General features: G+C 39.7%; 1 protein-coding gene across 7 annotated transcripts in view; it reads left to right on the plus strand.

The window, feature by feature from the left end:
• ralgapa1 (Ral GTPase activating protein catalytic subunit alpha 1) overlaps nt 1-11,864 on the plus strand; it is a 73,349-nt gene that overhangs the window by 26,536 nt on the left and 34,949 nt on the right. For all 7 annotated transcript variants that reach the window (XM_084392733.1, XM_084392728.1, XM_084392731.1 and 4 more), the window contains 13 exons: nt 74-250; nt 1,501-1,653; nt 1,771-1,964; nt 2,111-2,209; nt 3,106-3,261; nt 3,347-3,475; nt 3,609-3,734; nt 5,356-5,414; nt 8,767-8,875; nt 9,538-9,648; nt 9,730-9,798; nt 10,340-10,471; nt 10,627-10,810. In XM_084392733.1, coding sequence (XP_084248859.1) covers nt 74-250; nt 1,501-1,653; nt 1,771-1,964; nt 2,111-2,209; nt 3,106-3,261; nt 3,347-3,475; nt 3,609-3,734; nt 5,356-5,414; nt 8,767-8,875; nt 9,538-9,648; nt 9,730-9,798; nt 10,340-10,471; nt 10,627-10,810 — 1,698 coding nt within the window. The remainder of the gene's footprint in view (nt 1-73; nt 251-1,500; nt 1,654-1,770; nt 1,965-2,110; nt 2,210-3,105; nt 3,262-3,346; nt 3,476-3,608; nt 3,735-5,355; nt 5,415-8,766; nt 8,876-9,537; nt 9,649-9,729; nt 9,799-10,339; nt 10,472-10,626; nt 10,811-11,864) is intronic.

Below are 11,864 nucleotides of genomic sequence, written 5' to 3' on the forward strand. Positions count from 1 at the left end.
CAGAGTGGTTTAGCTTGAGCTGAAAGTGTGCTTTGAGAGAGGTTGGATATATATTGGATGTATTTGTGTGCAGATTTCAGCTTCCCCCCTGAGACGTCCGCTCAGGCCTCTGCGGATCAGGATAGTTTGGGTGGAGCAGGGCAGACCGCAGAGGAACAGGAGCTTTCCAGTCTCACAACAGTCCACATCGACTCCGAGACCAGCAGCCTCAGTCAGCATGGCCTGTCTGCTGACACGGTCACCATTACTGGTACACTCTCTCACACTCACGTGCAAAAGGGTGTCATGGGCTGGTAACTGAAAGGTTGTTGGTGTGAACTCCTGGCATCACTGTAAGCAACTATCTTATGTTGTAACAAAAGTCTTAATTATAATTTTAAGCAATACAGCCTAATTTGATTATTAAACTTCAGAAGGCTACAATTTAATTAAATAAATGTGATATTACTGCTATTTTGGTTACGCAATAAACTGTATCTGGGATTTAATTCAACGTAAACTCTTGGCTGTTCCGTCATAGGAAGGAAAGACTAAGACATTTTATTAAACAATCAGTATATAGATTTTACTAGTTTTGCCACAATAATCTTTTACTGAGTTTCTTTAAACACAATTTATCGTATCCGCAAAATCCAGTTGCGATTTGACTAATTTGTTTATATATTATCACATAAACCAATTTCAATGTATATTCAAAAAAACATGTCCTGAGTATTTTCAACTGGCAGTTTAATTTTTGCAGTCTAAGTAAAAGGATCTGAGACACATGGTTTATTTTGAGATGTACGAGCATGTTCTGTATAGACGTGGTATTCATTTTAGTTGTGCAGGACTTAAAAGGTTTGCAAAAGTCTTTTTTTTTTTTAAAGAAAACTTTGCATATACCCTGGGAAAATGACATGTTTTGATTTCTTGGTCTGAATCCATATTTGATTTCTTTTCAAAATGGTATTATTTGACTCCAAACCAATCCAATCACTTTTTTGCAAGTTTTTTGCTCTTTTGGTTTAAGTTTCAAATCTTAACATACACTGACCGACATGTAAGTCGTGGTTGCATTGCAATTAAAACAAAGAATGTGAGCTGCTCACCAAATGCAATTTCAGTGAGGACGAGCAGCAATGCGAAATGCATTATACTGTAATAGACAAATAATTTATCATCAATTGTGGTTCCCTCGGGCAATTATCCCAGATTGCTTTCATTTTGATTGCATACCATACTTCACTTCACATAAATAGCATCTGAGCCTTTCTTTCAAGGGTGTTCTTTGGTAAACCCAAAACTATCCAAACTAGCCTAACCAACAAACATTCCTCCTGATAAGTATTCTGAAAGTTTCTTTGGGAAAAAAGCATCTGCTACATGATTCATTGCTACAAAACCCAGTCAAAAACAAACTCTCTTTCCATATGCTGTTTTACTGTTAGTGACGTATTATAACACATTGCCATGTCATGTTTATAGATCTGATACCTGATGCACTTGATATTTCTTCAGGTTCTGAGAGCGCATCTCCAATGCACTCTCTGGGAGGTTCCCGATCACAGACGCCGTCCCCCGCCACGCTGACCTCTGAACATGTCCAGCATAAAGACCTGCAGCTGGATGAGAAAATGCACCACTCTGTGCTGCAGACCCCTGATGACCTCGGTAATGTACATAGATAAGAGATCTTCCCTTCATCAGACATATTTGGCTGAGGATGTGCAAGCTAGGACACTATCTGTTGCATCTTTTTACTGACCCATGCTTGATTGCACTGTTAAGAAACCAGCGAGTTCCCGACCGAGGACTGTAGCGTGATGGCTGGCGGCACTCTGACCGGATGGCACGCTGACGTCGCCACTGTGATGTGGAGGAGAATGCTAGGCATTCTGGGAGATGTCAACACCATCAAGGACCCTGAGATCCACGCACAGGTCTTTGACTACCTCTGCGAACTCTGGCAGAACCTGCCCAAGGTGAACACGCACACGAACAAACGCACACGAACAAACACACACTCGTGCGGAGTCCTTCAGAGTGCTCTGAGAGGATGATTTACTGTGCAGTTACTAATCAAATTCCAGATGAAAAACGTCCTTGTGTGCTTTTTCTGTCTCTGTAGATCAGAGACAATCTCGGGATCTCCCTTGACAACCAGTCGTCTCCACCCCCGCCAGATCTGATTCCACCCCTGCGGATTCTGACTCCCTGGCTTTTCAAAGTGAGTTTATCAATATTTTTTAAGCAAATCTACTTTACTTTTTTAGCTGAAAAGCAAAGATACCATTGACAATCACGCACATTTTTTATTAGACTGTCTTGCTTGTAAAAACTTTGACCAAATTATCTATCTATCTATCTATCTATCTATCTATCTATCTATCTATCTATCTATCTATCTATCTATCTATCTATCTATCTATCTATCTATCTATCTATCGTATCTATCTATCTATCGTTCTGTCGTTCTATCTATCGTTCTGTCGTTCTATCTATCGTTCTATTGTTCTATCGTTCTATCTATCATTCTATCTATCGTTCTATCTATCTATCTATCTATCTATCTATCTATCTATCTATCTATCGTTCTATCGTTCTATCTATCGTTCTAGCTATTGTATGTTCTATCATTGGTTCATCTGTCTATCTATCTGTCTGTCTATCTATCTGTCCGTCCGTATCATTCTGTCATTCTATCATTCCATTGTTCTAAGTATCTATCATTCATTCTGTCTTTCTGTGTATTGTTCGTTTGTTTGTTCTATCAATTGTTCTGTCTATCTTTGTTTATTTATCTGTTTTGTTTGTTTGTTGGATCTATCGTTCTGTCTATTGTTTGTTTGTTCAATTTGTCTGTCGTTCGTTCAATCTTTCTGTTGTTCTATTGATTTGTTGTTCTATTTATTGTTCCATCTTTTCAACCTATTTTTAGTTCTATTGTTCATTCTGTTTTTGTCTATTTAATTACTTTGCAACTTCACTCATGGGATTAATAAAATACATACGTTTATCTGTCGATCTGGTGCTTCATTGCTGTGTCACTCACAATGTTTCATAGAAGTAGTTCTCTGTGATCCAGGATCTGATCATAAAGGTTTTTTTGTTGTCTGTGTGCAGGCCACTATGTTGGGCGAACGATATAAGCAAGGTAAACTCCACGCCTACAAGCTCATCTGTAAGATCATGAAGAGGAGACAGGATGTTTCACCCAACTCTGACTTCCTCACACACTTCTACAACATCATGCACTGCGGCCTGCTTCACCAAGACCAGGTGTGCTTGCGTGTACCTGGTGACCATGTAGGGCGAAAACTTTGTACAAAACTTTTGCTTTGACCTCTTTCTCTTTGTCTCACAGGACATTGTGAACACCATCATTAAGCACTGCTCTCCACGCTTCTTCTCTATTGGACTTCCGGGAGCCACTATGCTTATTCTGGACTTCATCGTGGCAGCGAGCCGTGTGACCGCCTGCTCGTCCCTCAATGTGAGAAACCACCAAACTGCTTCCAGACATCACTACCCCTACACAAGGCGACATCTATTTAGATGTGCTCACATGTTTCACATTCACTGTCTTTAATTTAGTCTTTAATTTACTGTCGTTCTCTCTTTCCTAGGCTCCACGGGTAGAGGCTCAGATCTTGTTGGGCTCCCTGGTGTGCCTCCCAAACCTGTATAATGAACTTCCTGCACTGCACCCTACAACGGCCGACATCATCATGACGAAATTCACAGATGTCAAGGTATTTTTTGTATAAATACAATACAAATTAAATGTAAAAAAAGAAAAAAAAATGCTTGGGTCGATTCACATGGATGCATTTGTGAGGTCAGCTATTTATCTACTCTTTGTCCTTTATATCATTTTATAATATCAAAAGAAATTATATATTTGGAATGCTTAATCGACAGTTTAATAATAATTTAATCAATAAAACATTTCAATGGTCTATTAAGCAAGGTGTATAGTTTTGCATGTGACTAGTTGTTCAGACAACACATCAACTAATCAGTCTGGGAAAAAGTACACCGTTTTGTGTATCTTTCCTACAAATAACTCTTACATTTCATGCTGCTACATTCGACCACCGACCATCAATCAGGACTTCCCTAATGTGCTCATACTATCTATAGTCTGCGTTTAACCTCTGATACACTGCCTGCCCTTATGCAGATCCAAGTGGCTGAATGTATGCGACTCCAACGGTTGTTTAGAGTGCAGGGAAATCTGATGTAATTGTTCCTGCTGGCGCTAATGTGCTAATGGGCGATCAGCAATGCAGGCTGCATTGAGCCGAGCTCCACAGGGCTGTTGTTATTGTGTTGCCGTGTTGTTCCGGGTGACAGTAAGGAGCTAATACCATGCGGGGAGGCGTCCGACACTCGCATGCAGAAATTCACATGATGGCATCTGATAACCAGGAGCAGGCCATGAATGACAAGACTGTGGTTAACGTGATCTTTTTTCTGTGTGTGTGTGTGTGTGCGCACTTGTGCACAGATGCTTCTTTTCCAGATGGTTGGATATGTCATGTTCCGAGTTGCCAGATTGCTGGTTTTATGTCAGATTTTGTGTCTGTTGTGAGCGGTTCTGATCATTATCTTTTTGTCTGTCTGCATTATCTCACTCTGTGCATCTGTCTCTGGTGGGAGTGTGTGGTGTTGTGTATGTTTCTGTGTGCAAATGTGCCCTGTGAAAGTCTGTGTGGCTAAGAAATGGGTGGCGTATAATCGGATTCTCCCTAGATGGAATGAAATGGATCCGTTGCAGGATATCACCAGGCCCTTGAACAAGATATTTTCATTGACGCCCAGAATTGGTCATGAAATTTTTATTCAGAAATGTAGCAGTGGCACAAAAATGTTGAGCAGAACTGTTTTCAACATTGATATTAATAAGAGATGTTTCTTGAGCAGCAAACCCATCATATTAGAATGATTTCTGAAGGATCATGTGACACTGTAGACCGTAATGTAATGATGCTGAAAATTCAGCTTTGCATCACATAAAGTACATTTTAAAATATATTAAAACAGAAAACGGTTATTCAAAACTAATTTTATTTCAAAATATTTGTGTTTTTATTGTTTTGATCAAATAAAAACAGCCTTGGTGAGACTTATTTTAACAACATGAAAAAATATTGTAATGTGGTATTGTATCGCTTATATTTAATTACATCATGCATTACTAGCAGCTTTTTAAAATTATTTAATTGTTTTATTATTTTAATTATCTTTACTCTTTTAAAGGTTTAACATTCACTTTAAACTTCAGAGGAAAACATTTATAAATAAAATAAATAATAAAATGATGTATGATGTGACCCCTTTAATAGCAATTCTTTTGTTTTTGTGTTTCAGGAGCATATAATCAAGCACATCCTGACCTCTGCCAGAGATGAGCCTTCTGCACCAGCAAGGTACAAACCCTGAAGGCTAACACCTTGTCCTAGTCATAGCTGTGCCTTGGCCACCTTACCACCTTTACTCTAACGCAGACTGCTGTGTGGCTCAAGTAAACGACACAAGTTTGAATTTGGCTCGCAATGTTTCCTAATCCTATTTGCCCCTTCCTTTGCACATCATCTCCTCCCCTTAAAAAACCTGTTGTCTTAACTAGGTTCATTAAGTAATTTCCCTCTGCTTACTGAGTGTGAAATGCTGCATGAAGCAACTAAATTACAGTCGAACAGAACATAAATAGATATACATATGGTGTACCAGGATTTTTGACCAATTAAATTTCAACTAGAGGACAAAAAAAAAATTACTGTAAATGTGAACATGACTACCTTGTTAAACTAGCTCGTGTTTCAAAGCACATAACATTACAATATTAATGAACATAAACAACTTAAAGAGCACTGACTTGTACCACCTGACTGCTGCAGATTCATTTCGGCGTTGATAGTGTTGACATAGAAACACATAAATTCGAGTCTTAAACCGCTCCGAGTATAACGTCACAGGTTTCCATCTCCTCCAAACTACAGTAGTTATGTAGGCATGAACGCAGCATAAACTCGTTATTTTGGTTCAGGAGGAACTGTAAAAGGTGGCTGTATGAAAATACATATGCTGACAGGCAGGTAGAACATCCTATCATTGCATTCGGTCCTACGCCTTCCACAGATGAGACTTTATATATATATATATATATATATATACATTTAGACCACTTAACTTAGTGATTGCTTTCAGGATGTGAAGACACTAATATTGGAAATGTTTCCAGGGGCCTTATTTATAAAACTTTGCATAGGATTTGCGTCAGAAGTGGCGTACGGATGAAACATAGGACGTGCGTACGCACAGAAATATTCGGATTTATAAAACCATGCGCACGCACATCCTACGCAGTTTTCCCTTAATAAATCACAATCAATTCTAAATGTAGCGCAGCTTTTGCGGCTTCATGTCACGCCCATAAATAGTCCGTGAAACGCCCACAAGTTAATATTCATTGCTGTCTGAAGATGCGTTCACTCCGAATCCTTCCATTTGCCACATCTTCTAAGAGCGCAAGATCAGCCATTGTGCGTCATTACGCATTGTGATGGCATCATGGCATTTTATTACCATCCATTTGATTGCATCTGACAAGCTACAGATGTGTTATGAGGATGAATTGCATAACATGCCAATATTATTGCAGAACATATTTCACTTTTCTTTTTGCATATCTGTGTTAATTTGCATTTCTGTTGTAATCTTCGTTTGATTTTGTTTGTTTTACACTGCAGATCGATCAAACGGGTGTTCGTGTAGGCTGTTAATTGTAAGACTTGCTTTGTGAAGTCTTCATGTTATTTATGAGAGGCAGTATTGCCATTTCTTTTACACAACGGTCTACAGTTTCACACAATTTCACACACTTTCACGTGTTTCCTCCATCTGCCGACGGTGTCGCCATTTCTCATTTCACCCGTTTTTGCGCGTACGCCTGGGTCAGAGTTTGCGTGAAGGACCGCAAATTTTCCTGTCAAGTTTGCTTTTTTATAAATACCAATTATTGCGTAGAGAGCGGCGTAAGCCTTCTTTTGTGCGTACGCAACGTTTATAAATGAGGCCCCAGGTCAGTGCATACTCCATGTTAGATTTTGTTTTGAAAAGGAAGCAAGCAAGCAAGCCCCATGCCAGACAGATTAATAAATCTATACATTACAGTCGGTGTTAAAGCATTGTTGGGCTACGTGTCTGGTCATATCTAGACAGCTTAGGAGCAGTGTCATTTAAAGTAATCCAGTACCCAGTAGGATTAGAGTGGATCCTGATGGGGCTCAAGTCATTAGAAGCCCCCATAACTCCCTGTGGAAAAAGTTTGGGTGTTCTTACAGAGAAAAGCTGAGGAAAGCCTTAGATCATAGAAGCAGACAGGAGGCAGGATTAAATATCTATGGCCTAGCAGTTAGGGCACAAGCCCCAACACATTGAGCTAGGGACCTTATTCAGGCAGTGCAAATTTGAGTCATACTTGATCTTTTAAAATAAGTTTCAGTATACTATAAAAATCTGTCTTGTCTATCTATCTATCTATCTATCTATCTATCTATCTATCTATCTATCTATCTATCTATCTATCTATCTATCTATCTATCTGTCTATCCGTCTGTCCATCCATCCATCCGTCTGTCTGTCTGTCTGTCTGTCTGTCTGTTTATCTCTCTATCTGTCTATCTATCCATCTGTCTGTCTGTCTGTTTATCTCTCTATCTCTCTATCTATCTATCTGTCTTTCTGTTGTTCGTTCTGTCATTGGTTCATCTATCTGTCGGTCGGTCGGTCGGTCGGTACTGGCCACTTTAGTACACCTTGCTAGTCCCGGGTAGGACCCCCTTTTGTCTTCAGAACTGCCTTAATTTGTCATGGCATAGATTTAACTAGATCCTGGAAACATTTCTCAGAGATTTTGGTCCATATTGACATGATAGCATCACGCGGTTGCTGCAGATTTGTCGGCTGCACATCCGTGATGTGAATCTCCCTTTCAGCACATCCCAAAGGTGCTCTATTGGATTGAGATCTGGTGACTGTGGAGGCAATTTGAGTTTAGTGAACTAATTGTCTTGTCCAAGAAACTAATTTAAGGTGATTTAAGCTTTGTGACATGGCGATTCATTCTGCTTTAAGTAGCCATTAAAAAATATTGGTACACTGTGGTCATAAAGGGATGGACATGGTCAGCAACAGTACTCCGGTAGGCTGTGGCATTTAAACAATGCTCATTTGGGACTAAGGGGCCCAAAGTGTGCCAAGAAAACTTCCCTGACACCACAACACCACCATCAGCAGCCTGTGAACCGTTGATACAAGTTAAGATGGATCCATGCTTTCATGTTGTTTACGCCAAATTCTGACCCTACCATCTGAATGTCGCAGCAGGCTCATCAAACCAGGCAAATTTTTTCCAATCTTCTGTTACTATGTATTTATTACTTTTTATTTAGCAAGGACACATTAAATGAATCAAAAGTGACAATAAAGACATGTATAATGTTACAAACATATATGTAGCTAACTTTATATATAAGTAACTTCTTTATTTATACATTTTTTATCTTTTTAATGCTAACAAATGTTTTGGCATGTCAAGTAAATTTTGTACATGGCAGATGTAAACATTTCCATTTCCTGATCTAAAACACAATGGATTGTGCATTTTGTCTTATTTCATGTTTGTATGTTTTATTTTGAATGTGTTGGCAATTATTCATCCATATATTTTACATGAGATCTAAAAGTTATCTCTGGTTTTTTTTGTGTGTTTTTCAGGTGTGTGGCACTCTGTAGTCTGGGTATTTGGCTCTGTGAAGAGCTGGTTCATGGCACTCAGCATCCGCAGATCAAAGAAGCACTTAACGTCATCTGTGTTACTCTCAAGGTAACGGATGCTTGGTTACACAAAATATACATGTATTCTGCTGTTAAAGATTGATTATAAATGGCATAGAAGCATCTGTGTTGTAAAATAACCTTCACTGGCAATGTAAATGAACACAGCAGAGAAATGATGGCATTGCCCTTGGCCTGAGTCTTCTGAAGCCGTTCCTGATGCCTGGGCTCAGTGCACTGGCACAAGTGTGTTCTGTTCATCCAGAAGAAGATTATTCCATATTCCCTGCACCCACCCCTACCAGCCTTCCTAAATCTGGACCGTCAACATGTTTGGCTTCTCTGCTTTTCACAGACAGAAGGCTAATCCACTGAAGAATTTATGCTTCAGAGAGTTCGAGGAATTATTACATTTCTGTCTGAAATGAAGTCTAGGGCCAACAGACACACACATACTCAAACTCTGGTCCAATCAGAAAAGCCTGTTTGTGATCGGGTCGATTTTATTGGCTTTTCTGAGAATCTGTTGTCAGTGGAGGGTTAGACATGAGTGTCTCTCTCCTTTGGGTGCGTTCCATGAAGCAGAATTAGGAAAAGACTCATCCCGTCTTAATCAGCTCAGATGCAATTTTACTGTTTTGTTCCACACATGTCTGAGCACATTAAAGTTGCTGATTGCTTCTGTTTTAACCATTAATACCTTCCTTGCAGTTCTCAAATAAAACGGTTGCCCTCGTGGCCTCGGACATTTTGCACCTGCTCATAAACTACGTTGACGAACTGCAGAAATTCCCGCCTAACACTCCAAAGAAAATAGTGGAGGTAAAGTCAGTCACGCTGCAAGTTAAGCCTGATTTTGATTTGTTACATAGAAAGTTACTTTAATTTCCTGCTTTTTTTTAGGTCCTTATTGCAACCATCACTTACCTTCTTCCCGTCACAGAGTCCTCCCCTCATGAGCTGGACAAGAGGGTATGTCTCATGACACAAGTGCACCCCAAAACAATGAAAGGACCCACTCATATAAATGTGAAATTAATGTGGTTTTTTTTGTTTAGCCGACAGTTTGTGATGATTTTTATTAAAGAGGAAGTATACCTAAAAAATTTAATTCTGCTCACCTTCACATCTTTCAAAATCAGATTTTTTTTAATATATATATATATATATATATATTTTTTATTGAACACACAAAAAGTGTTATTTTACTGAAAGTCCAGGTTGCTCTTTTCAATCCAAATGAAGTCTTTTGAAGCACAACTGCTGTCATCATTGATTATAAGAAATGTTTCTTGATCACCGAATCAGCATATTAGAATGATTTCTGAAGAATCATGTGAAGACTGGAGTAATGATGCTGAAAATGTTTTTCTTTTGCCTTGCCATCACAGGAATAAATTACATTTTAAAATATACTGAAATAGAAAGCATTTATTTTACATTTGAATAATTTCACAGTATTACTGTTTTTATTGAATACGTGTATGTATTTATATTTATACTCTCTTTCCAGCTGGTTGTGTCTCTGCTGCTGTGTTTGCTGGACTGGGTGATGGCTCTACCTCCAAAAACTCTCCTCCAGCCGGTCCAAGGTGCCTCAGACAAGGAGAAGACCGACAAGTCCGTCCTAAGCTGCATCTATAAAGTACGAGACCAATGCTCACATCATCTATTAAACATCATTTCTATCTCTTAATATACATTGTTTTTATCTGTAAATTAAGACCCTGTGAAACAACTAAAGAGCTGTGCATAATGCTTTATTTCTTTGTATTTCTAACTCCTTTGTCCATCTCACAGGTCCTCCATGGCTGTGTGTATGGGGCGCAGAGCTTCAATAACCCCAATTACTTCCCCATTCACCTGTCGGACTTAAGCAGCCCAGACTATGACCCCTTTCTACTACTAGAGAACCTGAAAGAGCCAGAGCCGCTTCATTCACCCGATTCTGAACGCTCCTCCAAACTGCAGCCCGTCACTGAAGGTGAACGCATGTCTTCTGCCTCTCGTACTTGTTTTGACCTTCTTGGTCGTCTTGTTCTTTGTGTTTATGCATCTGATATTTCAGTCAGGTTCTTTCTTGCAGTCTTGTCTTTCTCCTTTTTCCTATTTCTTACACCTTGTCCTAACCAGGTGACATGACAAGTTAAGAGTAGAAAGTCATTCTGTCCTCACAAAAAGCAAAATCACACGGTAGCCAATCAAAACGATTAACGGTTTAATATGCAGCTACGAAAAGCACCATTTTGGACCAATGAGATGTCACTGGGGTGGAGCTAACAAAATGCTTTGTCTTTCTTTTCATTACATAGCTTTTTACTTGGATTAACATAGAACTGAATTGATCAATTCTCTCTGTTGCTACAGGTTAAGACAAAAACATGTATTAACATTGACGAATAGAGCTTGACACACAGTGTTAACCACCACTCACCCATGTTCCTCCTATCTTTATCATCTTCTCTAAAACAAGTACAACAGTAGTAGAACAAATCAGAAGCAGGAATGAGCTAGCTAAATGTCTTCACCGAATCGGTTTGCTCCCTCATACTAATTTCAGTGTGTGTTAGGGCGAAGATGGGCTTGAGATTGACAGCAGGGGGCTGGTTTCCTGTGCTGCCAGTGCTGTGTCTCTCTCCATCAGACGAAAATAACTAATCATTTCAACCCTGAGTGAGACATGTGCCCACCACTTTCCTACCTCCGTTCTCTTGAAATTACTCCTAGCACTGAATTCTTGCTGGATCGGAGGGTACTCTGCAGCTGAGGTGGCCCGAACAGAAGACTGCTTCATCAGGATAAAATCCCTCCCCCTGAGAGCTCCAGTCTAAGAATGTTTTGGCTCATTAAGGCGATGGAAAGTGTCGCTGAATGTGATTGGTGTGGTGTGTTGATTGGGGGGAGTGGGCCTCTGGCACGTCTAGTGTACTGGTATTGGGCTGCTCTCTGCATGGTTTCTTTGTGAGTTCTGGCAGTGTGTGAAGAGGGAGTGTCTCCGTCGGGAGCTTCTTACCAGCATCGAGGCATCTGCACCTCTC

The sequence above is a fragment of the Rutilus rutilus genome, assembly GCF_951802725.1.
Source record: "Rutilus rutilus genome assembly, chromosome: 21".
In the NCBI taxonomy this organism is placed as follows: Eukaryota; Metazoa; Chordata; class Actinopteri; order Cypriniformes; family Leuciscidae; genus Rutilus; species Rutilus rutilus.